The sequence below is a fragment of the Aulostomus chinensis genome, chromosome 3, assembly GCF_037954235.1.
Source record: "Aulostomus chinensis isolate RoL2024-O1b breed Wild chromosome 3, RoL_Achi_v1.0, whole genome shotgun sequence".
In the NCBI taxonomy this organism is placed as follows: Eukaryota; Metazoa; Chordata; class Actinopteri; order Syngnathiformes; family Aulostomidae; genus Aulostomus; species Aulostomus chinensis.
The window spans coordinates 4,121,218-4,149,066 of record NC_141322.1 but is presented as its reverse complement, the minus strand read 5'-3'; the positions used below and the strand labels follow the sequence as shown (position 1 = coordinate 4,149,066).

At 44.0% G+C, this 27,849-nt stretch overlaps 1 protein-coding gene across 1 annotated transcript; it reads right to left on the bottom strand.

Moving 5' to 3' along the window:
* Positions 1 to 988: 988 nt before the first annotated feature.
* On the bottom strand, positions 989 to 26,986 carry optc (opticin). The gene is made up of 7 exons (XM_086200567.1): positions 26,837 to 26,986; positions 24,752 to 24,946; positions 12,295 to 12,448; positions 4,975 to 5,133; positions 4,687 to 4,889; positions 3,080 to 3,175; positions 989 to 2,832 (listed from the first exon to the last, which is right to left on the bottom strand). Exons 2-7 carry the CDS (start codon positions 24,938 to 24,940, stop codon positions 2,665 to 2,667), a joined length of 969 nt encoding a protein of 322 aa, XP_086056693.1. The 5' UTR covers positions 24,941 to 24,946; positions 26,837 to 26,986; the 3' UTR covers positions 989 to 2,664.
* Between the last annotated feature and the right edge of the window lie 863 nt (positions 26,987 to 27,849).

Sequence of the window (27,849 nt, the reverse complement as noted above, 5' to 3'; positions counted from 1 at the left end):
TAAAAGTTGGCTTTTGCTCCAGCCGGGGCTCCAACCCGGAACCTTCTTGCTGGGGGGCCACAGTGCTGACCACAGCACCACCGTGTCGCCCCCTGTATCATTCCATTTTTTTCACACAACTTAATTTATAGACGTCTTATTTATACTTATACTTTTCAATACTTATTTTACCTGCTGTGTGTGTGCGTATACATTTATGTGCACACACATATATGTGAGTATATATGTATGTGTGCATATATATGTATTTATATATATATATATACATATATACATATATATGTATATATATATATACATATATATATATACATATATATATATACACACACACACAAAATTTTGGACTCACCTTCTCATTTAACTTTTGCTTTCTTTATTTTCATGTCTATTTACAGTGTAGATTCTCTCTAAGGCATCCAAACTATGAACCCATGGACCCATGGACCCTAACCCTAACCCTTCTGTAGTTAACAAAAAAGTGTGAAACTACACAAAACATGTTTCATATTTAGATCCTTCAACATAACCACCCTTTGCTTTGACTCCTGCTCTGCTCGCTCTTGGCGTTCTCTCCATGAGCTTCATGAGGTCCTCATCTGAAACAGTTCTCCAACAGTCTTGAAGGAGATCCTAGAGGTGCTGATCACTTGTTGGCTCTTTGGCCTTGACTATGTGGTGCGTTTCATCCCAAACCATCTCAGTTGGGTTTAGGTCAGGTGACTGTGGAGGCCAGGTCATCTGGTGCAGCCCTCCATCACTCTCCTTCTTAGTCAAACAGCCCCCACACAGCCTGGGGGTGTGTTTGGGGTCGTTGTCCTGTTGAACAATCAATGATGGTCCAACTAAACACAGACAGGATGGGATGGCGTGTTGCTGCAGGACGCTGTGGTAGCCATGCTGGTTCAGTGTGCCCTCAATTTTGAATAAATCCCCACCAGTGTCACCAGCAAACCCCCCCACACCATCACACCTCCTCCTCAATGCTTCACAGTGGGAATGCATGTAGAGACCATCTGTTCACCTTTCCTGTGTCGCACAAAGACACATCAGGTAGAACCATAGATCTCAAATTTGGACTCATCAGACCAAAGCCCAGATCTCCACTGGTCTGATGTCCATTCCTTGAGCTTCTTGGCCCAAACAAATCTCTTCTGCTTGTTGGGTTTCCTTAGCAGGGGTTTCTTAGCAGCTACTCAACCTTAAAGGCCTGATTGGCACCGTCTCCTCTGAATAGTTGATGTAGAGACGTGTCTGCACTCTGCTTGGTATTAACTGGGCTCTAATCTGAGGTGCTGTCAACCTGTGATTTCTTAGGCTGGTGACTCAGACGAACTTGGCCTTCCTTTCCTGGGGAGGTCCTCATGTGAGCCAGTTACATCCTAGCACTTGATGGTTTTTCTGCTTTCATCGCTCCATCATCCTATCTCACCTTTGTGTTTTAGCTGCTTTAATGCAGATTTTGAACCCTTATGTCATCATCCTTCTTCTGCATTTAGCACTTCTATTTTATCCCTGCTTTTACCAATTTGCCTCATTTTATCACACTGTCTATATTCTGAGTCACATCACTGTGACCACACAAGCATTGTATCGGGCAGGTGCAATAAATCGAAGGCCAAACGACTTCCCTTCCTGGTCTGGGGATATTATTCTCTTACAAGTTATTTAGTGCCGGACTGTGTCTATGTTTCTGTGGATGTCACTTCCTGAGTATGTGTGAGTCATAATGTTGACCGAGACAAATGTTCCTTAGGGGTTCATAAAATGTATCTTGATGTAAAAGAATTCAATTTACTTCAGAGATGTGACCCTGCTCTGTTATTGTTCTGTCCACTTCGCAGCTGATAAAACTGTAGCTGGAAACTGAGAATAACATCGACCGTATTTGTTGTCAGTGAGTCCAGGAGTCAAGTAGACAACCGTGGCTTTGGTGGGCTGGAGCTTCTGGGGGACCACTGAGGGACTGGGTTTGTTTTCTCACTGAAATCATATATCAAAAGTTTCTCTTCAATATGTCATGGACCCACCTAAATTCTAAATGGGAAACCATCCATCCATCCATCCATCCATCAATCTAGTTTCTACCTCTTATCCTGTTAAGGGCTGTGAGGGGGCTGGAGCCTATCCCAGCAGCCTTCGGATGAGAGGTTGGGCTCACCCTGGATGGGTCATGAGAAACCATAAAAACCATAAAATTGACCATATTAGGTAAGATCTTAAATCATCCTATCAGTGTGTTTCATTTGGATTCATACATGCCTTCATCACCTCCAGTAATAGACATTTGCCTGTGAGCAGTAGATGAGGCTGATAAATAGTTCTCAAGAAACATTGAAAAAACTTTCAAATTTTTTTTAAACATCCTACAAAACATATTTATCAGTGACCAAATAACAGCAACATTCTCTTGAAAATCCAACTGTATATAGTAACATAGAAAATGCATGTTTATACAGAAATTATATCATAGCTACCTGGACAGAAAAAACAGAGCTCTGAGGGTTTTAACAGTAGAAAGGTGAGTTAAGAAAATTAACTGTGTGCTTGACATGAAACTCTCTGGATTAGAACGGCCTTCAAATCCTTCAGCACCTACACTACCAATATTCACACCAAACACGAACAGCAGTAGGAGACTTGTGGAGCAGTCGGAGGGTGTCGTCAGCGACTCCCTACGGGCAGGCGAGGCAGGCAGATGTAGGCCTCAGCAAACAGGTTGATGTTCAGGGGGTTGCCGTCCAGACGGATATCCTCCAGGTTGTGCCGGATGAAGTTGCGGTCGTGGCTGTCACAGAAGGTGTCCTCATGAAGAGACTGGATGTTGTTGTTCTAATCAGAGAGGAAGATACGACTTTATAATTTCAAATTTGACTGTTGATACGCTAATGACATATTTCTTCAGTTACAGGTTTCAATAAGAATTTATCTTAGAGAAACATCTGATTTAAGTAAGAGTGCGCGTGTGTGTACACTTTAAAAAAAAAAGTCCCTACGAGGGAAAATTGAATGTTTGGATCTTTGTAGATTGATTCACTGGAATACGTGATGATGAGAATGATGACGTCTGTACTGGTACCTGCAAGTGTAGAACTCTGAGGCTCAACGGCAGAGGTGCAGGAACATAATCCAGTTTATTATTGGACAGGTAGAGGAATTTCAGTTGGCTCATGTCCTGCACAGAGACAGCACACTCATACATCCACTAGAGGGAGCTCCACACCCAGTCAACGTCAACCGACTTCAGGGGGAGATGTCTCTGCACTCACAGGTTTGGCTTTACATCCTGACTGACACATTTTGGAGAAATAAAATAATTTCCTGTGAGAGCAGAGAGCCATATGTTATCAAATGACCAAAATGTGGTCCCATCTCCCACCACAGATGATGATGACGATGATGACAGACATTTGTTAGAACCCTAAGTCACTTTTGTTGCTGCAGCTTTTCTCCTCCCGTGTGTGTGTGTGTGTGTGTAGGTGTGTGTGTATGTGTGTGTGAGTGAACACCCTCTCTCCTGAAGTGACTGAACAGGTGGTGCCTAGCAATTGGTCTACCCAGCTGCCAATCTAGCCAATTGCATGGATTGCTCAGTAGGAGGAAGGTAGGCCTTTAAACCTTCATCTGGCAGCACTGTCTCCCTTCACCTCCCAAGAAAACAGCAAATCTTTGTGTCATAAACTTCAAGGGTGTATTGAAATAAAGTGTTGATCTTCTCAGTTGGAAACTAGTAACTTTAGCCAGTATAATATGCTTTTGTAAATAGAAGCAGATAGGAGGGAGAAGCCATGTTGATTCTGAAACATCCTTTTCCCCTGTTTTTTCCTGCGTTACATTAGATCACTTGTCATTTATTTACCTCATTTTTTCTTAACAGGAAAAGTCGGCTACTTTAAAGAATTTTGTTGGCGCAGGAACAGTTGTCCCTCAGAGGTAAATAAAAGCTGCTTTGTTGAACACTTCAAAGTTGTGCTTCTGGCCTTCCTTTAGAGTGGGAAGAATGGAGGAGCTACCTATCATGTTGTTTCAAAGGTCCCCCCAAGACTTCATTCATTCATTCATCTTCTTCCACTTATCCTGTTAAGGGTCCGGCTCGAGGGCAAGAGGTAGGGTTTCCCCTGGATGGGTCACCAGTCCATGGCAGGGCCAACACACGCCTACAGTCAATTTAGAGTCTGGATTAACCTGGTCCCCTCTTGATGTCTTTGGACTGTGGGAGGAAGCTGGAGTACCAGAGAGAACCCTCGCATGCACAAGGAGAACATGCAGACTCCACACAGAAAGATCCCGTGCTCCAGCCAGGGCTCCACCCACAACCTTCTTGCTGGGGGGCGACAGTGAGGACCACTGTACCACTGTGCCGCCTTAGAAACCATAAAGTAAAAGGTGCCCAAGACTCACAACCGCCATTTTCCATAGAGCTAGTTTGAGCATCCAAACACACACTCATACAAACACACACACACACACACACACACACACACACACACACACACACTCCTTTGTTAAAAGAATATTAATGGTTCTTTAAATTTAATATGACTCCAAGTTAGGCGGCACAGTGGAGCAGTGGTTAGCACCGTCACCTCACAGCAAGAAGGTTTTGGGTTTGAGTCCTGGCTCGGACACGGGATCTTGCTGTAAATCCTCTTGCTGCCCCCCCCATCAAATATCCAGTGCGTGTACCTTGAATGTCTCTGCATGCATTCCCCGGCTGACCAGCCTGTTGTTGCGTAGATCAACACGCTTCATGGTGACGGGCAACTCGGACATGGCCTGCAGAGAGTTCTCAGCCAGCAGTAACTCCTGGAGCTGGGGTAGGGAGCGAAACACATCCTCATCCATTTCTGAGATCTGGTTTCCAGTGAGGTCAATGGACTGGAGCTTATCTGTGACACAAACAAATATTTTCTACATCTGCAAGGGCTTTAGCTTGCAACAGTAGGTGTGTTTGTCTCCAAAATGGTGTCTCACTAAGATTTAAGAAGTCAGTGTTCTTGATGTGTCGGATCTTGTTGAAACGTCCGTAAAAATGGGTGGTGTCTTTGGGCAGAGGAGGGATCTGTTCCAGGCCTGTGTCATCACAATACACACTTCCTCCAATACATACACACAGCAGGCAGGTAGGCATCCCTGCACAAAGTAGGAAGACACAATCAATGGTGAAGCATAGACAGATAAAGGATAACTTAAGGAACTTTTTTATTTTCTAGGAAATACACTTATTGTCCATCCTCACACAGAGGCAGACTGTAACAGGTGGACCCAAATGCACCACAGTGCCAGGCAGATGTAGTTGGGAATTAAGACTTTTAATATATAGATGATCAGAACACAGAGCAGCGAAGCAAATCAGGAAACAGTTCAGCGAAAGCTACAAACAGTGAGTCTTCAGAATCTCTGAACCTGGTGGTAGTCCCGTTATTGAACTAACCAGAGATGCAATCAAATGGAGCTTTAGTCCAAAATTAGAAGAACTGCTGACGTGGTGGAAGGTAGGAAGGAGCAAGGCAGTTTTGACCTGACATCCATGGGGTTGATAACCTTTGGATATTTAGAAGTGGGTGATGAACCTGGGTACCAACTTCCTGAATTACACCCACAGAGGTAAGTCTTGGGTGAAGAGCCACTCCTTATGACCCTCTTGGTATGTGGGGACCTAGGTTAGTACCTAGTTAGTAGCAGCAGAGAAAGTATCGGCAGTCCAGAGGAGCATGGGTCTGGCCTGCAACCAGGTCCTGTGGCGTGGATGAAGGCTTGAACTTATGGGCAAGAAATGTCCTCTTTCAGAACAGGGAACAGAGAAGGCTGGTACCCATTGACACTGGAAGGGGGATCAGTGGCAGAAGTGGTCAAGGTGTTGTTGGCATACTCCACCCACAGGAGTTGCTGTTTCAGAGCTGATTGTAGGAATCCAGGACAGGCGAGGTCGTGACAGCAGATACCTTAGCAGGATCCATCTGAATGTTTCCCCTTCTTATGACATACACCAGGAAGGAGACAAGAGAGCGTAATTTACATTTCTCAACTTTAACAAAAAGTGAGTTGTCCAGGATCCTTGAAGAACCACCTGGACATGACGGACATGTTCTTTCTTGTCTTTAGAAAAGAGCAGGATGTCATCCAGTTAGATGAAGGTGCATGTAATCATTAAAATTTCTTCTAGCTCATCGTTGACCAGTGCCTGGAACACAGCTGGGGCATTGCTGGGGCCAAAAGGTATTATGAGGTATTCATAATGTCCAGTTTGTTAAAGGCCATCTTACATTCATCTCCCTCACTTATTCAGACCAGATGATATGTATTGCGTAGATCAAGCTTACTGAAGACAGTGTCTCCCTTGAGGAGCTCCAAGACTTAAGAGATGAGAGAAGGGGGTTGCAGTTCTTGCTCATGATGTCATTCAGGCCTTGGTAGTCAGTGAAGAGACATGATTTGTCTTTCTACTCCAGAAAAAAACCCAGAACGTGCAGGATAAGAACAGGGATGGCTGATGACTGCTGCCAAAGATTGATTAATATGTATCCATAGCCTGACTTTTGGGAGCAGACAGGGAATACAGGTGGCACCCGGGTGGAGTCAAACCGAGCTGTAGGTCAGTGGCAGAGAGGTGGCTTTGGATTTGCTGTAGTCCTTCCTGAAATCCTGGTACTTGCCAGGAACCCCCCCCCCCCCCCCCTCTGATCTGGTGCTGGCCTGGTAAGGTTGGGGGGCTTGATTACTTCAAACAAACTTTGTGAAAGGAAGTATTTCACCCGACAGAACCGTTTGTCCAGTCAATGTTGGGGCTGTGGCAGCCAAACCAGGGGTAGCTCAAGATTAGCAGGAAAAGAGGAGACTTTAGGATGTGTTGAAACTAGATTGTTTCATTATGTTTACTGGACAGAAGCATCTGGACTGATTGTGTCTAGTCTAGTGGGTAACAGTCCCCAGGAAATTTCAGTCAAGGGTGCTAGACAACAACAATAGATGACATGGAGGCAATGTGATGCCTCGGTCAGTGGTTTTTGCTTGAAGAGACTTTACCAAACGATCAACCAATATCCCGCCAGAGCTAAGATGATACAAAGTAGGCGACGTAAGCGGGTAAGTTACCAAATCAGTGCCCTGCAATGTGTTCACGTCACATTTTAGTCCCCGCTCGGCTCGCTTGGAACCTCAGCAGAGCAGGGACCAAAATGGTAAGGGTAAGTACTGTGTCGGGGCCAGTGGAAAGGGGGCCAAACTGACCCAAGCCAAAGTAAGCCGGTGGAAATGCGCTCATAGTGTGGCAAGGGTTTAGAAACCCTGACACAGGAGCAGATGGGCATGGCACTAAGGACACGTGTTGGAGGACAGGGGAGATTCCCGACTCTTGAGTCACTAAGCCAGGTGCAGTCTTGAAAAGGAACAAACCAAAGTTGTAGTCAAACAGAGCTTGAGTCAAGAACCAGAAGAGCCGATGATTGCTAAACTCATGGAACCCCCATGACACACATGCTCGTTAGCTTAGCACAGTGAATTATAGTGGGTAGGGTGTATTAGCATACCTCCATCAAAAGTCATCAAAAACTTTTCTTAATGGTTCATGCACAGCTTAAATCATAGCTGGATGAACATGATATTCTGGAGGTCTTTCAGTCAGGTTTTAAAATCCTGCACAGCACCGAGTCTGCTTGTCTAATTTGGAGTCATATTAAATTTAAAGTACCAAGTGTTTTTAATGGCATCCTCTGGCAAATGATTCTGGGGATTATGTGATTCTTGTCCTATTGGACTTAACTGCAGCATTTGATATAGTTGGCCGCAATATTTTAGTAACTGCAGCACCTTGTGGGCATTTGTGGTAGTGCTCTGGAGTGGTTTAGGTCATATCTGGCATACAGAACTATATGTGTAAGCCTTGCTGGTTCTGAGTCCTGCCCCACTCCTCTGTCTTATGGGGCTCCTCAGGGCTCAATCCTAGGGCCCTTGCTGTTCTCCTTGTATCCACTTCCCCTGGGTTCCATTCTTAGAAAGCACAGTATCTCCTTCCATTGTTATGCTGACGACAGCCAAATATATGTGCCACTGAAAAAGAAAGATGCCTTTTCTTTGAAACCGCTTCTAGCATGCCTCGACGATATTAAAGCCTGGATGGCTTTAAACTTCTTCAGCTTAAAAAAAAACAGAAGTGATGGTGTTTGGTCCCAATGGCCCTTTTGATCCCCCTCCTGTTGATTTGGGACCCAGGCATTGTATGTGAAGCCAACAATTTCTGAACTGGGTTTTAAGATGGACAATAATTTTAAACTAGACCGACAGGTAAGTGAGGTTGTTAAGTCCAGCTTTTTCCACCTTAGGCAGCTGGCAAAGGTGAAGCCACCTCTTGAACGAGAGCACTTTGAGACAGTAATCCATGCCTTCATCACGTCTCGGCTGGATTACTGTAACACACTTCATAATGGAGTCAGTCAGTCTTCCGTTACACGTCTCCAGTTGGTCCAGAATGTGGCCGCTCATCTTTTAACTGGAACACGTAAGAGGGAGCACATCACTCCCATTCTGGCTTCCCTTCAATGGTTGCCCGTGCATTTTAGAGTTCATTTTAAGATTCTTTTGTTTTTAAATCCTTAAATGGTCAGGCCCCACCTTACCTCTCTGAGCTGCTTCACCCCCTAGGCTCCTGGCCGGTGCCTCAGGTCAGCTGACTAGCTGCTCCTGGAGGTACCAAGGTCCAAGCGGAAGCTCAGAAGAGACAGAGGTTTTTCTGTTGCTGCTCCCACTTTGTGAAATGATATACCTCTCCACATTAGACAAGCGCCCTTACTGTCGATTTTTAAAACTCGTCTTAAAACCCAGTTTTATTCCTTGGTTTTTGACCAAGCACGGGACTGCATTTGTTTATTGCTTTTATTGTTTTTATTTACTATTTATTGATGCTCTTATGTTTTTATGTTATGTAGGCTACAGCACTTTGTGTCAGCTGTGGTTGTATTTAAAGTGCTCTATAAATAAAGTCGAGTTGAGTTGAGTTAATACAACTGGGTTTGTGTTTTACAGTTGGGATTTTTCCAATTTTGAAAAAAAATTAAAATCAAGAGACGTTGTATTTTGTAATTGATCTCTTGGTCTGCCCCCCCCCCCCCATTTTACCTCAATGCACCTACAGTATTCACCTTCCTTCCCCATCATTATCGCATCCCTTTCATCAACCTCTCTGATTCTATCCTGTTGCTCATATCTCTCAGCTCAGGTGGAAATCGTGCCAAGACGGAATCCTCACTCAGATTCTCCCTCAGCCTGGTCATCAGCCTGTCTTCCCAGGTCAGAGGCCACATCATATTTAAGAAATGAAATCTTTAATTGACATGTTGGTGAGGTGTGGTCCTTGAAGGGGCACTGTCTGGGTTCATAAGAGCAGCCTCAGCTTCTCTAGTGAACACATGTCAACCTGGTTTGTTACTAAGAAGACGACCTCAAGCCTTTGGTTCTAACAATGACTGGACACCAACACACCTGTCAATCAAATCAGATTGACTTCAAAGTATCAGTTGCTGAGGAAACTCACACAAGGACACAAGTAGTAAGTCACCACTTTAGGTTAACTTAAATAGCAAGTTCACTGATGTTGCATTGAAATTCAATTATTAGATTTTTCCACTTCCTAGCTTGTTGTTTAGCAGCGTCACAAAAAAAAAGAAGAAGGAAAGAGGGAACAGCTCAGTACTCCTGCATGAGGCAGAGACTGGAAATGTTCTCCCTGAAGGAAGTGAGGTCTAGGAGGGGAACAAATGATCACCTGAGAAAATGGTGAATGTGCATCCAAAGAAAACAGACAAGTTGGTTCAAATCGTGCTTCAGTTCACTCCCAGTACACACACACACACACATATATATATATATATATATATGTGTGTGTGTGTGTGTGTGTGTGTGTGTGTGTGTGTGTGTGTGTGTGTGTACATATGAGATATTTTCATGAAGGATTACTTTCACTGTAGAAATGTATTGTAAACCCCCCACTTGTGTGAAAGGGTGTTATCACATTTAAATCACACCCCTCTTGTCATCGCAGCCTACATTCCTCCCCTTGCCACCTCTCCTCACATCTTAATCCACTCAAGATGTGAGTGGAGGAGGTGAGCAAAAGGCATCCTGAGTCTGATGGGACCTGATGGGGTTTTTGTTTAAATGCCTGAGAAAAAGGTTTGCGGTTAACATTAGCTGATGTTATTTTGATGCGGGACGTTTAACAGAACGAGCCATCACTTTCAAGGGACTTAAATATGACATGTGGCACAGCGGCATCATCTGCTCTGTATTTTAGGAGCCTACCGCTGCAGCTGCTATGGTCTCTGCCAGATGTGTGGCAGTGTTCATGACAACTTATTCAACACTGTTTCTATTTTGTTTCATTCATAAAATGTCAAAATGTGACAAGAATGTGTGGATGTCATATAGGGTTGTCATTGTGTGTGTGTGTGTGTGTGTGTGTGTGTGTGTGTGTGTGTGTGTGTGTGTGTGTGTGTGTGTGTGTGGGGAGGGGGGGGTTTAAACTCACAGGTCCAAGCCGCGTTTGCAAGAGAAAGTTCCTGATACAACAGTTCGGTTAGCAGATGTTTCCACTTGCAAGCATCATGATTATGGCCATTGAATTGGGTGGAGCCTCATCAACCATAGAAACATAAATATGTTTCATGTCATGGAGGACGGCGTTTTGAGAGCCTCACCAGGCATCACACAAATGCAAATAATACAAACGCTTCTTCAATGTCACTGCATATTTTCATTCATATGTTCTTCATGTCTGCATGTTACAATTTGAAGTATAAGGTACATATTTTTACATCGTCAAGTATGAGGCACATACTTCTACATCTCATTTTATATATTTCTACTATATTTAGATTTTTGTCATGCTGTGCAATGAATATATTGTCTCATTGTTATATCCTGTCCTAATATTCTTTGTGGATGTGAAGATTCTACCACAGCAGAGCAGGAATGAGCCGTGAAACCCTAACCTGACGTTATTGAATTTCCAGTTGCAACGTCTCAAAGACAACAGTGTTTGTGTTCAAATGCCTGAAATAAGGTTTGTGTTCAGCATGAGCTGAATATATTTTAATGTTTGACAAATTCTAACACATCAGTAAATGTCGAAGCTTTTCACAATTCTAAACACGGAGGTTGCCGACCAGAGCCTAAACAGACTACGGAGGCTGTTGTGGACACTCAGCATCATCAAGGCAAACGCAGACGAAACAGTGTTGGAAGTCACACGAATGCAGCAAAGTTCATGCAAAGCTTTGCACCTCTGACCGCATTTCTGCCCCAAACATCATCCATTCGTGGCAGTCGTCTTGCTGAACAGAACTGGCGTCCACAAGTACGGCTGCAGCTGCAGGTGGAACGATGTTCATGGCTTATGCTGCTGTTAAAGTATTAATCATACTCGTGTAGCCTACACTGTTTTTGGAAACATATTGTTTGGCTATGAATTGAAGTTGGTTTTATTGAGGCTATGCAGCAGTTGTGGGATGGTTTGGTTTGTGCAGTAAAATGCAACTAGCTGAACGCTGCTGTGTATTCCAGCCGTGTATTCCAGCTGTTTCTCGCCTCTACAATGCATAGCTGCCTGTCGCCTCTTTTCCAGATGCACGTCAGGAAATTAGATATCCTTGAAGAGAAAGCACTATTATTATTGATTAAACCACCATTATTTCAGACATCCACTCCAGTTACGATTAATAAATGTTACTTTACAGTTGTTATAAAATGCCCTGACCATTCCAGTCCCCGACCCGTCCTCCATAGCCCGCCTGATTCATTTGGAAAATATGCCTGATTTTTTTGGGGCTCATTTGCAATTGTGATATGATTCACAGTGTCAGAGGGAATTATTGTTCTGGTATCATTCTTCATCAATGATAATTCTGTGGTTTTTGCCAAACATTAGAATACCACGTGCATGCTGGGATTTTCTGCAGCAACACAATGCTTCATTTACAAAGTTGCTGTAACTCAAATCTTATCTTCAGCAAATACTGCACCTCCTCTGATTCATAGGACGATGGAGGGAGAGAGGAAACAGTCGATATCTTTAATGTTCTCAAGAGGGTAAATGTACGGGGTGGCGTGGCTCAGGGGTGGAGTGGCTGTCTAGCAACTGATAAGCTACGGATAAGCAGTATGGAAAATAGATGGATGGGAGAAGGTAAATGAGAACAAAATCATACAAAATATTCATGGATGGAGTACGTGTGCAGGAATATTCAAGATAACTGCACTCTTTGGTCAGTTAAAGAATGCTCACTGTTAGCTGGGACCTACCCAATCCAGTCTCAGGCCCAAATAAACCTGGACCCTTGAAGTCCAGGGTGACAGGGGCTGGGGGCAGGCTGGGGGGGGTCGCCTCCTCTCCAGGTCCATCTGTAGGCTGGTTGGCTGGTTGGAGGGTGTCTGGTGCTACAGTACCCACTTCAATCTGTCAGTCGGAGGTACAGGATTATCATTCATATCATATATCATGGTATCAATTATCATCATTATCACTGTTATCATTATTTCCACAGTCTCATCACTCGTTGGTTAATGGTTGACTTTCTTCCCCCAGAGCAGAAGATCTGCTGTTACAAAGGTCCAACAGTAAATCAACAGGGCTGCAGGACTTTCCAAAAAAAAATTCTGATTGTGATTACGTTGAAAGGAATGATTGATATGATTTGTGACATTATAGGGGATGTTTATCTTCATTGAAATGTTTACGGCATGATGTTTATGGGGATCTGTATCAAACAAAGAGGTTTTCTGAAGTCTGTGGTAGCAGAAGATCTCTGCAGCAGCACAATACGTCCCTCCTATCGCCACACAGGAGCAGCCTTCAACAAACACTGCACCTTTCTCCATTTGGAAATGGCAGTCGGCCATTGAGCAGTTTCGCTGCTCCTGTTGAGCCCGTGTAGGACAGACAGTGTTTTTATGTTTTTCTCTGGACTTGTTTGTATGCCTCCTTGAATTGAAACCACCCCCCCCCCCCCCCCCCGCCTGTGCTAGTGATGCTGTGGAGGCGAGAGCGGGAGGGGAAGCGGGTCCAGCTCTGAGGGTCGGGCCTGCATTCTTTCTTGAGGTTGTGGTAATTAAATCCACCAGACCTAACAAGTAAACATGTTATTAGCTAGAACAAACGGAACAAAACACTGAGCTGGAGTACTTGTGTTTAACTTAAAGGTATAAAGAAAATGTCAAAACAAATCACATGTATTTGTTGTGTGTGTGTGTGTGTGTGTGTGTTTTTCAAGCCTGTTATTTTGCTCTGGAGTGTTCACCACGGCATGTAAACCTCTGGCTACAGTCCCAATTTTCATGTCAAGTTATGATTTTAAAAGAAGCAAAAACACACAAGTGGGGAGTGGCATGCTTTTGTAACTCTGCGTGGGTGTGACCTTCTACAGTCGCTGGTCACATGTGAACTCTGCTTTTCAGAGTCTTTGAGGTCACATAAGTCATTGTCATTGTCCTGGCCCGTATTCACGTGGGTTCTTCAGACCAGGGGGATCCAAGTGTGAAGAGGTGTTGTGTTTCCCAGGGAGGGGCTCAGGACCCTGTTGTAGGTGGGGGGCAGGTGGGGGACAGGAGGGGGCGATGGCCACCTCCTCTGATGATCAGTAATGCCATAAATGGAAAATCCTGTTGTACACGGGTCAGTCTCCTAGTTGGTTCCAAGATCATGACACAAAACTCAACTTTGTTATTTTCCAAACTTCCAGTAGCGTTTTCTTACCTAAAGTAAATCAAGCATGTTTTACATCTTGAGGTTTCAGACACATTCTATTAGAATTTTCTGCATTTTTCCATAATAATCACTTACAATGAAGCATTAGCGATTATGGATGCATCAGTACTGTATGTGCCTCACTTTACTTACAGTGATAACTTATGATACTGCAGTGTGTTGTATCATATTGAGAGTCATTGCTTGTTGATTGATGAGTGTGTGTATAGACTGCTAATGCACTATACCACACCAGTTAACCTCTACCTCATAACCACTCAAGAGAATTTGACCTTGAACACTTACACTTTGTACTGCATGATAAGCAAAATCTATAATGTTTTACAACTGTTAATATAATGCGTCATAATAGATTATGTGTTTATGAGTGTAGTCTTAATGCATCAGTAATGCCCTTTTAATACACAATAGATGATGTACCCATAGAAAATGTTACCAAACTTCCTGTTGTGCTTTCAACATGGCAACATGGTGGTGCTGTCGTTCAGGGCTGCTTCAGTGTGGGGTTGTTATGCTTGTCAAACATGTTAAATAGGGCTGTGGGTCTCTGCGTCGTCTCAACAGGCAGAAAACGATGACAAGCTATGAGTTCTACCTCCGCGGCACGCCATGTTTGTCGTTGTCATTGACTGCACGCACCTGTGTTCCAGCGACATCTGTTCCCACATGCAGATGTGAAGGAACAAAGAGAAATCAGCTGACGTATACATGCGCCTAACAAAACAGTGGGAGAAAGGCTAGGTGTGTTTCCTGGATTTTCTTAATCCGATAATGGCTTTTATCCTATCAAGGATATTGTGTTATGCTGTTTAGATGACCACTTGAATAATCCGATATAAATAACTCCATAAATCAGATAATAATCGGCTTATTAGTGTCTACGTAAATGTGCTCAGTCACACGGGAGGAAAAAGCCAGAGAGAGACAGAAGACGAGGAACGCACCAGGAACTAGTTTGGGAAATTATTCTACTGATAACGTGTTCTTTGCAGATTCATACACATTTTAGGTTACTTTTGAAATACAAATTCTAATTGTATTTGTATATTTTGTTGACATTTTTATCAATCCTCGCTTTGTTAAACATTTTACTGATTTTACTGAAGGATTGGGTGGGAAGTTATATTTCATTCATGGATATTTGCATCAATCCCTGTTTAAATCAGAGAAAGTGTGAGTGTGCAACAGAGGCTTGCTTTGAGACTGGAAGAGATAGAGTAGAAAATGATTGTATGTAATTGAGTATACATTCAAACTCTAGCAGTGATAGAGTACTTTTATTGCATCCTGTTCGATGTGTTTGCATAATAAATGACATAAAGCTTACATATATTGATTGTCTGTAATCTCAACTGTGAAAATATTCATTTCTCTGGTGGCAGTATGAAGAGCAGCCCAGGCAGAGAGAGGGAAAGACGGGACATTCCTGCAGTTAAAAAAGGCACCAAACTGGGTGATTGGAGAGTGAGAGATGTCGCGTGTAGATGTCGCATGTGTAGCAGTGCGGCTCCAGCTGACTGCCTGTACTAGCAAAATTTAGCTCGCTCCATTTTGGCTGCATATCCAGTGAGATCGAGACAGATTTTTGTTGTGGGAAAAAAACAAAGAAACAAACAAAACGTCTTTGTTATCTCTCGAAAAATAGCTTTAAAGCTCAAAGTTTTTCCTCATCCTGTGAAACTTAAACTACAGTTTTGATTTGCCGGTTAAATGCCCCTTGATATTTGCAACCACTGGAAGAAGTATCTCGAATACTCAAAGTACAGTACATAGACAGGACATTGCTCAAATGCAAAAGCACATGGAAAGGGATGATATTATGCTGCTGTGTGTGGTGCTTCAATGTGCCTCAGTGCGGAGGGAGCAGCAGGTGAAGCAGACCGGATCTCCCCAGTAATAACCCTTCATGTTGGAATGTTTTTGTTGTGATTCTGCCTGATTGCTGCCTGCATGTATCAGTGTGTTGGTGCAAGATTTGGGACAACTTGAGGAATAACTATCTGACCACGCCTCTTTTTGAGACAAATGAAGTTACGCAACAAAAATGATAGCACCAATGACACCTGCGCTGCACACACACTGATCAAATTCAACAACACCAGCCGAGGGAGGACACCAGAATCCCCAGGATTCTCCACAGATGTGCGAGGGTGCCAGGGTGTACCTCACCTTTTAAAGCATGCTCACTAACATTCCTTTCAATATAGGCTTTGTCCTCTAAAAGCTGCCACTCAGAAGAAAACTGATGTTCTCAATGCAGTAACACACATGGGCAGTGAGCATGTGTGATGTCACAGTGCCACAGTATCAAGTGTAAAGATGCAAAGAGGCAGTTCTGTGTCCCCATAAACACCAACCAGACAAAAAGGGCCACTCCCTCCCCGCAGCCTTGTTGCTGCATCAGGAAGAGGCCTAACACACAGAAGAATGCACCTCCACTCCCTAAACCACCCAGATGTGGAGAGCGGAGCCCTGTCTGGCACGTGGATAAAATGTCACACTTCACTGAGGCCTCATCTGTCATTTAAAAGTGAATGAGAGAAGGAGGCAGGCAAGACAGATGGCAGGACATGGATGCAGTCCAAGATGTCAGTCACTGCTGTCCTTCTGAGAGAGAGATATGGATGAAGATAAGGATGACAGATGAAGATGAGGTGGTGCCAGTAGTGCCTCCCTGTCTCCTTTACGCCCTCTATAAACAGTTTTATGTTTATGTGTGCTGGAAACACATGGTAGTGTCAGTGTCTGGCTGTGTGAGTTCAACAATCTGCGTTGAAATATGGCCCTCGACTCGCCCCAGCTGCTGGGCGGAGGGACATTACTCTTTATACTCAGCAATGCACACTTCAGGAGAGGATTCATCACACATGAAAGCACGAGGGAGGAACCGGGCTGCGCCAGCACTGGAGATGTGTGTGGTTGTCTGCTGCTGTGTGAGGATATAAAGTGTGTGTCTGTGAAAAGTAGACTGGCTGCAATGCAACAACTTTGCAGATGACCGCAGTTGTCTCCACGAAGGAGGCATTGTGACGCTTCTGCTCAGCTGGTGGGACACACATGTTCAACTTCTTTATTACTGTTGCTGTTGTTAGCGGAAATCCTGGCCAGGAGGTCTGCAGCCATAGTTAGATGCTGAGGAGGAGGGGTCCTGGATCAGGTCCCCTGTCAGGTGCAGGATCTTGCCTGATCTCGACATTGGCTCTGACACTAAAAACAGAAGGGCGGAAGCTGGTGATGTGAATCCATCCCAAACACAGTCAGCACCAGGTTGTGAGGGGGTGGCAGTCGGGGCTGAGTATGGGACATGCTCTGGGGGGACAACACAGCCAGCAGAGAGCAGTAATGAAATCTCCTGGTGTGTTCGTGAGTGTGGCACAGGCGGAAAGCTGGACTACATCATTTTCCCTGAAATTCCCATGTCAACTACTTAGGTCAGGTCGCACACTGACTTTACACTGCAGGTGCTGAGCAGAGGGGGAGCCCATGCTGACTCCTCAAAGTTGAACCCAGAAGTGTCAGCTCTTAGAGATCAAAGTCTTTATCATAAAGAAAGGCTTAAACTGACAGTGGGCGGGGCCAGTTGTGGCCATGACTGATCGAGCATCTGCTGAAATAATGGTAGAAACGTTAAAACATGAGTTCTCTGCTGTCTACTCCTTCACTAAATCAGTCGCCACTGTGCTGAGGAGCAACTCTGGGTTCAGGAGCGTCTTTCCTGTGTTCAGTGGATTCACTACTACAGTTGTCACTGCCCCTCCGCTGCGAGTGTATCAATGCCCAAAGTTCTGCTGTTACTGAAAAGTTAAAGGAAATGACAACATATTTGGAACGCAGCTTGGCATTGCCACAGTGTGTAGGTGCAGTTGATGGATTACACATCCCCGTTCTTGGACCAGGGGAATACCACACACAGCACTGAAACCGCAAGGCCTGGCACACATCATCCTCCAGCCTATCCATTGAAGTCTGGCTGATGAAACCTTTCATTGACATGGACGACTAATATCCCAGCTTGTGTCCAGCCACAGAACAAGCAGAGCCAGGACCGTGGTGGGTGAGAATGTTTTTGGCAGACTGGAGGGCAGATGGAGGTGCTCGCTAAAGTGAAACAAATGCCACGTGTGGGAGGTCGGAACCGCGGCGATGGCATGATTTGTTCCGCATAACCTGAGTGAAACAAATGATGACGAGAGAGAAGATGAGGTGCAAAGCAGTAAAGCAACCTGACGAGGCACCGACAGGCCGAGGGCCTCGATGCAGGTATGGGCCTGAAGACATCAGAGGACTTGAATGCAGGAAGCTAGGAAAAGTTTAAGAGGCTTTTGTTCAGTGACATCATTTTTACTAAAGAAAACGTCTTTTATCATCTTTGAAGCAAAAATTCAAACATTATTTTTGCAACGCTGACATTATGCTATGAATGTACCACACCATGGATGCATGACTTTTTGGCCACTTGTTAGTAACTACTAGTGTTAAGACTCGTTAAAAGCAAAAACATTTTTATTTTATAATTTATTTTTCATGCTGTAGAACAAAGAGAGACAGTATCCTAAGCTTGTGTTACCCACTGAGTGTATTTCAGGCATTTAAACACCAACTCATGAATAAATTCAAATTATTTCCAGGGTAAGAGACTACAGCTGTACAGAAGATATAACAGAATTCCCTGCATAATCTCACCTCAGCAACATAGTAAAAGTTCCCACTGAGCAATTGTATCCCCTCTGTATTTTATGATTCGTTTTTGGATGAATTGTCCTGCTACATTCATACATAGCCTATACTGCAGTCGGTGTGTTCGTCTTTAAGTAGGGACACACGAAAAGCAACAACTATGAGGTGGGTTCTCACTAGACTTAGTGGAGCAGACTAGTGTGGACCAAGGAAGAACTCATGACATTCTAGGAGAGATTAGTCATTGCGCCACCTGGTGGAAACAGAATGACTTCCCCACAACGGGCCAATGCAGAGTCTGCATCACTGTTAATGCCGCACCAATACGCCTATTGATCTCACGATCCATCTTTCCCTTGCTCATGAACAAGACCCCAAAGTACTGAAACTCCTCCATCGGGGCAAAATGGCACTCCACCCTTTTCTGGGTGAGAACCATGGACTCGGACTTGGAGGTATTGATTCTCATCCCAGCTGCTTCTCACCCTGCTGCAAACTGAGAGCTGAAGGTCACGGCCTGATGAAGCCAGCAGGACCACATCATCTACAAAAAGCAGAGATCCAATCCTGAAGCCACCAAACCGGATTCTCTCAACACCCTGCCTGCACCTAGAAATTCTGTCCATAAAAGCTGGACAGAATTGGTGACAAATGGCAGCCCGAGGTGAGTCCAACCCTCACTGGAAATGAGTCCAACTTACTGCAAGCCTGAATCGGGCTGTCCGATAACCCCATACTCCCGGAGCACTCCCCACAGGATTCCTCCAGGCACAAAGTCGAATGCCTTCTCCAAGTCCACAAAACACATGTAGACTGGTTGGGCAAACTCCCATTCACCCTCGAGGACCCTGCCAAGAGTGTAGAATTGGTCCACAGTTCCACAACCAGGACAAAAACCACACTGTTGCCTTTGGATCCGAGGTTCAACTATCCGGTGCACCCTCCTCCCCAGGACCCTGAAAAGACCTTACAAGGAAGCCTGAGGAGTGTGATCCCACGACAGTTGAAACACATCCTCCGGTCCCCCTTCTTAATAAGGGGAACCACCACCCCCGTCTGCCAATCTTTTGAGCAACTCTTTGTCTGGTCCCTTCCTTAGGATCTGTTTGTCTTGGGTGGCCCTGCCAAGGGCATAATAGCCCCAGACAGCTTAGGTCCTGGGATCACTGGGACACGTGAACTTCTCCACCGCAATAAGGTGGTAGCTCAAAGAGGATCCATGTTTGATATTTAACCATAGAAAAGGAAATTGTAGTAACCAGACTCCACACAGTCAGATCTTTTCCAAACATCTCATATTTAAGTCATAGTGCCACCTAGTGATACTTACACCTCAGTGCTCCTTCATGCAAAATTCAAATGTTATGTTTCACTGTGCGGAGCACAGGATGCAAGTCCTCTGGTTGCTTTTTATTTTCAGGGTTTGGCTTGTCTTTGCACTCTCTGAGTCTCCTGACATCTGAAATCTATTGTTGGTTTGTTTAATGTGCAGTGTCATTTCAATAACTAAACTTGTCATGAGTTCAGAATTTAAACAAAGCCCCTTTTTTCGACATTGTGCCTATTTCTTTTTCTACTTATCCAAGAGGTTCCTTGACTAAATGTGATTGCGTGTAAATGAGATGGTGATCTGCTTGTTAGATTCACACTGCAATTATTGTGCAAAGAAAAAAAAATCCAAAAGATGAATCTGCAATTAATAGGTAAAATTCAAAAAAGGCAAAAACTTTGAATGGGGGCAGTCTCATGAAAGGGTGGAGTAGTGTGGCTCCAGGTTTGGCTCTACAACTGTGGAAGCTGAGGAAGAACAGAGAGAAACTCTTCCTGGAAATCCCTCTTGGGACGTCTGGTTTCTTCTGCATCGGACTGGAGGAATGCCAACTCCAGGCTCCTCATCTCTGTCTTCAGCCTGGCTTTCCAGCAGCAGCAGCTACGTATACTGGTGCTTGATGTCTGCTGACAGTCGAGAGAGTGAGCTACATCTATGACCCGCCACATCTCAGACAGCTCTTGGTCACCTGTCCTCTTTACTAAGATACTCCAAAATACATCAATATGCAGTTTAAAATAGAAACACACGTGTCCAAGCCACCACTGAAATGTTGTGATGTTCATTGTAGCGTGTACAATAAACTTTATTTATATTGCACTCTTCAAATTGCAACAAAGCACTTTACAAGGCAATAAAAACTCACAATCAGACTTGAAGAATAATTACTAAGGCAGAACAGCATGATGGTAAAGTGCAGTTGGTAATTATCGTGTACCTCTGTGTTCTCTAGCTGACGACACAGGCTGGACGCTGCTGGTGGTCACCGGGTTCTGTGTTTGGAAGAATTAAAGTTAGCAATGCGTCACTGTAATGACATCAGCACAATAACACTATCGCAGACTGTTGACGCCAAAACTTTCCTCACCATCACCAGTCACTGTGTTAATAACTTTTTGCAAGGTAGCAGTATCGACACATCATGAAGTCAGTTTCCATGTAATTGTCAAGTGACAAATACAAGAGCCCCGTGTGTGTATCCATCAACTGGATTTGGAGCAATTAAAAGACACTGGAAGATGTTGCCACATGCAAGGTTATGCATGCTTGTGTCGGTAGCAAACAGCGTCAGAGAAGTTGTAATCGTTCTTATGTACCAACTTGCATCAGAGATGTTGCTGCCGTCTGGAGACAAAGAACGTTTAGGAAAATCTATGAAGCTGAACAGCTGCTCAGTCGCTTGCCATAACGATTCAGTGCATCTGAATGAACGATTCAGTGCATCTGAATGAAAGATTCAGTGCATCTGAATGAAAGATTCAGTGCATCTGGATGAACGATTCAGTGCATCTGAATGAAAGATTCAGTGCATCTGCACTTTTTTTTTAAAAAAGTTTTCAATGTCTTTTTACTTGCATTTATCGTTTATGGAGGAAGTGAAACAAATACCTCAAGCAAGCACAACATTGGTTTTTTGGGGATTTTTTTTTTTGGCAGGAGCTGGAGGACCTTTTCAAATTTTGCAGTTTAAATCAACCTCTTCAAATGTGATACTTGAAATTTTCCCGTAAGTACAATGCTGAAAACCCGACTATATAAAATTAATATCAAATGTGCTGCGTGTGATTTACCTTCAACTGACTGCATGTCCATTTCTGTGTCTTCCACCCTGGCCTCTCAGACGGCAGAATCTGAATCCATAGAAGGCTGATATGAGATCCTGCTTGATGTCCAAGTGGCCGAAGCATGAGTTGGTCTGCCGGTGGTTATAGTTACTGCACCTCCAGCTCTGAGCCAACTCCACCAGCACAGTCTAGATCGATTTGCTTTTCCACAAATGAGATGAGCAGTGAAGGAGGCCGTAGTCAAAATACTGTATGAGTCCTAGAGAGCATGAGGTCAGTTGCTCAGTTGTGCCCACCAAACATACAGAACTCCTTCTCCAGGGGCGCAACACCATCTACTGACTAGAGGAGCTGCTCTGCTCAGTGGCGAGCCAGGACGAGCACAGGAACCTCCTTGTGTTCAAGTCACACAGTTGACTGAGTGGGTTTACGTGAACAAAGTGCAGTTAAAATTGTATCCTGATTAGATCTTTAAACTGTAAGGGCAGAGTCTCAATATAAAAGCGGAAGAAGGGATTTTGTTCACGGAAGTTTGTCACTCACACTGAATTTCAATCAGCATATCCATCCATCCATCATCTCCTCTGCTTGTTCCTGTTAAGGGTCACGGGGGGGGGGTGGAGCCTATCCCAGCAGCCTTCATGTGAGAGGCGGGGTTCACCCTGGACGGGTCACCAGTCCCTGGCAGGGCCAACACATAGAGACAGACAACCATTGGCTCTCCCAGCCACGCCTACGGTCAATTTAGAGTCTGGATTAACCTGGTCCCCTCTTTATGTCTTTGGACTGTGGGAGGAAGCTGGAGTACCAGAGAGAACCCAGCAGGAACAGGGAGAACATGGAGACTCACCCAGAAAGACCCCGTGCTGCAGCCGGGGCTTGAACCCTGAACCTTCTTGCTGTGAGGTGACAGTGAGGACCACTGCAGCACCTGAGTCAAATTCAAGGACTACTAAAGTAACACAGACTTCTTAAACTGAGATAGTACAACGTTCTTTGCAGTAGTTTTGCCACCATGATGATGAATATATGATATATTTACTTTGAAAGAAATGACAATATTAACACCAGAATAGATATGGTTGAGTTTACAGCTCAACGACGTGTTCTCGTTGGCATAATCTCATTAATTTTCTTTTAATTCGGTTTTAACTTTTTTCTCATGCTCGTTTTTTTGGACACATAAGGTTTGCTTGCTTAAGCAGCAGCGTATTTTCCCTCAGACACATTCGGACCCTCCACACGTCGGGTATGAACACTGTATAAAGGCATCTGAAATGTCTCTGACGTGAATCATGATGGAACTTCAAGGGCTTGCTAATCTTACAGCAAACAGCAGACTTCAGATTTATGGACATAATAGATGAATCACGATAAAACTTCCTGGTTGAGCAACATATTGGCTTGTCGTGGTGCGACAGAATGAATGGATGGAACGCCGTCTGGCTTCAATATGAGTGAACCCATCTGTTTCTGTTGACTTCTCGGTTGAGTCCCTGAGAAACTGGCTTCTGACATCTGTAAACTCATTTCTCATATTTTTGGATCCTTCCTTTACAAATGAAGTCTCGCCATTTCTTGCAACTTTGCAACCTAAAAACAATCTTTCACTGCCACACGATGGGTTCCTTTGGAATGTGACTTTTTTTTCTCAAAGCAGTCCTTGAGACTCTGGGGTTTAATACCAGAAATGCTGAGTCATGGCGCCAACTGCTTGTTGTGCTTCTAATATGTTTTAAGGCATTTGGAGAACTCCACGCTGACATGTCTGGGTAATATTAGAGTGACACAGGGCAAAAATATGGGCCAGAAAACAAAGGGCAATCAAGGAAAAACACATTTACTAATGGCAACAAGGCAAATCTCTTTAGTTACACCTTGACAGAGTTTTGGTACGTGGGCCACAAAGGGTAGGTCCAATATTTGGATATCAACCCTGACATCAAGGTTTGTACACATTTCTCCATAATTTTCATTTTCTCCCACATGACTTTCCCATGCGTTTGAAGTTCCTTTTCTGAAAAAAGATATCTTTACACAAGAAAAATAAATGTGTACTGGTTTTCTTGAACTACAATTAAAGATAATCAACATGAAATATGACGAGTGAACCAATATTTAGAGACAGAAATTGCTCTTATTCTCAGGTCTTCAGAAAGCAAATTTCCATGTTTCCGAAATTCTCTGGCTGTATTTCGTTTTGTCCAATTGCTTCAGTCACAAAATTGCCATTTTGAAAATGCAAGCCCGTATGAACCCTGGAACATGGTTTGATGCAGCTGATGAGCTGCTCCCTTCAATCTGATCACATGCTTTATTTGATTTTTCTGTTAAATTAAATTTAAAGTTGAATGATATTTTGGCAGAAGAATCACCATAAACACTTGTGGTGTTTTGAGTCGTAATAAAGAAAAAGGCTAATCATCTGTAATTATTATGAGTTGAATATTGGTACAAATATTTGCAGTTGTTATTTCAGCGGTACTGGACCAGCTCAAGCAGTAGCAGCTCCCGCAGTAGCAGCTACAGCGGCGCATCCATGGTGAATGTTCTGCGTTCTCTGGGAGCTCAGCACTGATACTCAGAGACTCAAGTCCACACTCTCACGTGACGAGTTTACTCACTTTCATGGCAATGGATTATGAACCTGTTACAAGCTTCAGACATTACACAGATCCATTTAGGCGATAACAAGCTATTACCTGGTCATTACCTGTTTAATAACTAACTATTGCCTCTTTATTAACAGCAACCTAACTCACAATTACAATACTGTTATGATGAAGGTATGGTGCTCCCTCCCAATCCAGGGGGGCATTTTCTGAACCCTGTCATTGAGTTGCTGGAGGTAACATGTTCCTTCACGACCATGCGTGCGTGCGCTCACACACACACACACACACACACACACACACACACACACACGCTACTCTGTTTCTCATATGAGACAGAACAATGTGCAAGCCTTTCATCATTACTAACAACAGTGCCAAACACACTTGTTGCGTGTTATCTGAGCCTTACCAGGCAGACCAAATTCCCCCCAGTTCCCCATGAACATGGGCCCCCACCAGAGGAGGCACTATTGCAGCGACCAGGACACCCTTATCCATCTTCCCACCTGCTAGCTGTGTCTGTTAAGACACCCACTTAAGCAAAGCGTCCTCTGTTGCTAGTCATGATCCATCCTGTCAGCCCTCTTACCTCTTGGTCTGAGTCCTCATAGTCATAGCTGCCTCCATACACGTTTAAATCCAGGTCACTGGTGAGATCGTAGTTCTCCAGGTCAAACACATCATCATCTGGCTCTACTAGGGGTACCGCCATGCCAGGGTGGGGGTCCATGGAGGCCAGGAGCAAGGCCAGAGCCACTATCAGAGACTGCGAGGTCATCCTCAGCTGCATCGAGAGAGGGAGTCGTGATTTACTGAGGTTCACTCGTGCAACACCTCCATCGTGTCTCTGTGGCTTATTTTACATCCTTACACATCGGCTCATTCTCTATCCACACACGCGTTGAGCCGCAGAAAAGAAGAATAAAAAAAATTCTTGTCAGAAATGTAAAATCCAAACTGCAAAAAGACAACAAAAATATAGTTCTCATAAAATAAGGAATTTGTTATACTCTGTCTGAATATTTCATATAGGACAGAGCTGGGAAACTAGAATGTATGTATTAGAATACATTAGAATGTAAAACGTAAAGCTTTCTTTTGATAATTATTGATGACTAATAGTTTTTCAAATGGAAACCAACACATGAATATTTGAGTGTTATCATTTTGTCAGTCAGACTTACGGGCTGGGATGACTCTTTCATCTCTGTTTCCTTTGTAGGATAAATCAAAAATGAATGAATGGATTCATGAGATTTGCTGAAATTAGGAACAATGATTCACTTTGGAAGTGATCAGCATCAAATTGTAAACCCCCGAAAACTGTTCTAGTTTGGTTCTGGACATGTTAGAGATTACTAATGATCACGTTACTTAAGTCCAGATGAAACGATCAAACAAGGGCTTTGGCTTCTGGCAACGTAACCTGGATTGAGATTGAGATACTTGAATTAGAGATTAGTGTATTAAACTCCTGAAGGTGATGTGGATCGTCTTCAGGGTCAGTGTTCTGGCAGAGGCAAGAATTCTCTGTCGTGCAGTCCCGTCTGGTTACTGATCTTGAAAACAGCAGTTCAGGAGACGTTGGTAGGTTCACGTGCTCAGGTGCGTCTAGCAGCAGCTGGAGCGGATGAGGCCTTTGAACCGCGCTGCCGTCACTGTCCCGCTGTACGTGAACGGGGGAGAACTGGGGGGGCCTGCATCACTCACTCGTTTTTATCCAAACTTTAGGTAATCTACTCCTGTTGATATGACTGAGCGCTCCAGAGCAGCTACTAAATCCATCGGTTTATCATCTGGTTTACTTTAGGGCGGTCTTGGCATTTGTATATTTTCAAAAGTGGATGGTGTTTTCATACGATCTGCATTGGAGAGCTTTTGTCACTGCTGATGACAGTATTCAGTTAACGTGTTTACACAAGACCTAAGATGTATGAGTGCATGATTACCGCTAGCATTAGATCATTAACGGTTCCACTTGGACATCCTGAACTCATTGTATTAGACAAATGATTTCATCAGTTATCAGCGTCATTTGTAATATCTGTTTGTCTTTAGTGATTAAGAGCCCGTGTCTCCCAGGTCCGTCCCTGATGAGTTTAGCGAAGGAGCATTTTTGGCAGTTTGGTCAGAATGTCAGAGGAATGTTTATTTAGAAAGCTGACAAGACTCTGTGAGTGTTGGCCCGCCAGAGGCCTTTACAGTCCTTAGATGCTGGAGAGAAGAGAGAGCAGGCTTAGCTGTCGGATATCCTGTCAGAAATGGACACATCAGCCAGGGTTACACACACAGATACTCTAACAACAGCTCAGCATCCTTGACACTCACCCTGCAGACCACAAATACACCTTTTAAAACTTTGGATTTTGCGTGTAAATAGCAGGACGGACTGGGTGTGCGAGTCTTTCATTAACTTTTGTGGAACGATTGTGAAAACTGGCCAGTTGTTAATCCTGTAAACTGCCTGCACACAGGAAGAATTAAGAATTCCAGTAGTGATTATACCAGTGACACTAATTAATCAAATGTCTAAAATGGAGAATATTGAAATTCTCCCTTTCCCCACAAACCCACAAACAATGCATTAATTGGACATTAGTGGAGGATTAAGTGTTAGTCACCTGCCTCAATAACATCAGGAAACAAAACGACGAGCAATAATGAGAGAACTTACAGCTTTGTGTCTGCTCGACGGTCTTCAAGAGTTCACAACCTTCAGTTCTTCTTCTGTTGCTGTTCTTTGCTGCTTCCTCCCCTGGGGGCTCTCAGACTAGTCCCAGAGGTCTGACCGGGCCCTGTTATTCACTTGGCCTCAGTGTGGTGTCTGGACAATGCGTCATTATGAGGGGAGAGGAGGGGAGGGAGGAGGGTGACAGGGTTGAAAGAAAGGGGGGTTGTGCCGGTCATTTCAGTCAACGTGTACTCAGCTGTCAACACAGACGGATGCACACAAGACAGCTACTAAATAACTGCTGGGAAGGCATTGGGCTTAACACCATTCTTAAACAAAAAATGAAAATGTAAACCAGTTAAACATTTAGCCAATCATGCTTCCACTGGCCTTGAAAGTAACCTTCGCTCTGTGCCAAGCTTTCTTCTTTGTTGGAGGTGAGATGTACAGCGTTAAATCTGATAGGTTTCCTCTGACTTGCTCAGCATTCTTACGCAAAACCTTGACATGATTTCAGGGAAGAAAAATCCTGAGAGAGCAAGAGCTGATGATGCTAAACCTCCAGGCCACAACCCTTTAATCCAGCATCATATGGCGGTAGTACGATGTGTTACGTTTGAAACAAAGTGTATTCATCCGACTAAATTAAGAAGAGAAGAGAACTTTGGACCAATCATTGGAGACAGAAAAGCACTCAATCAAATAAAATATCCTCGCTCATCTCATGGATTAAAAGAATAGGTTTTGCCCTAAATTTGCAAACTGGATTAAGGCTTTGTATCATGCTTCATCTGTAAGAGCTGGAACTCATGACGCAGTCTCAGAACAGTTCTCTCTACAACAGGGGGGACAGCAGGAACGTCCTGGTAACCCCCGGCTCTTTGTCCTCCCCTTGGACCACTCACAGCCTTTGATACAGTCCTCATACCTACAGTTCTTAATATCATCAGATTATTTGGCTATTTTTCAAATAAATTATAAGAAAAGGAAGGAAATTATATTTAATCCACCCACAT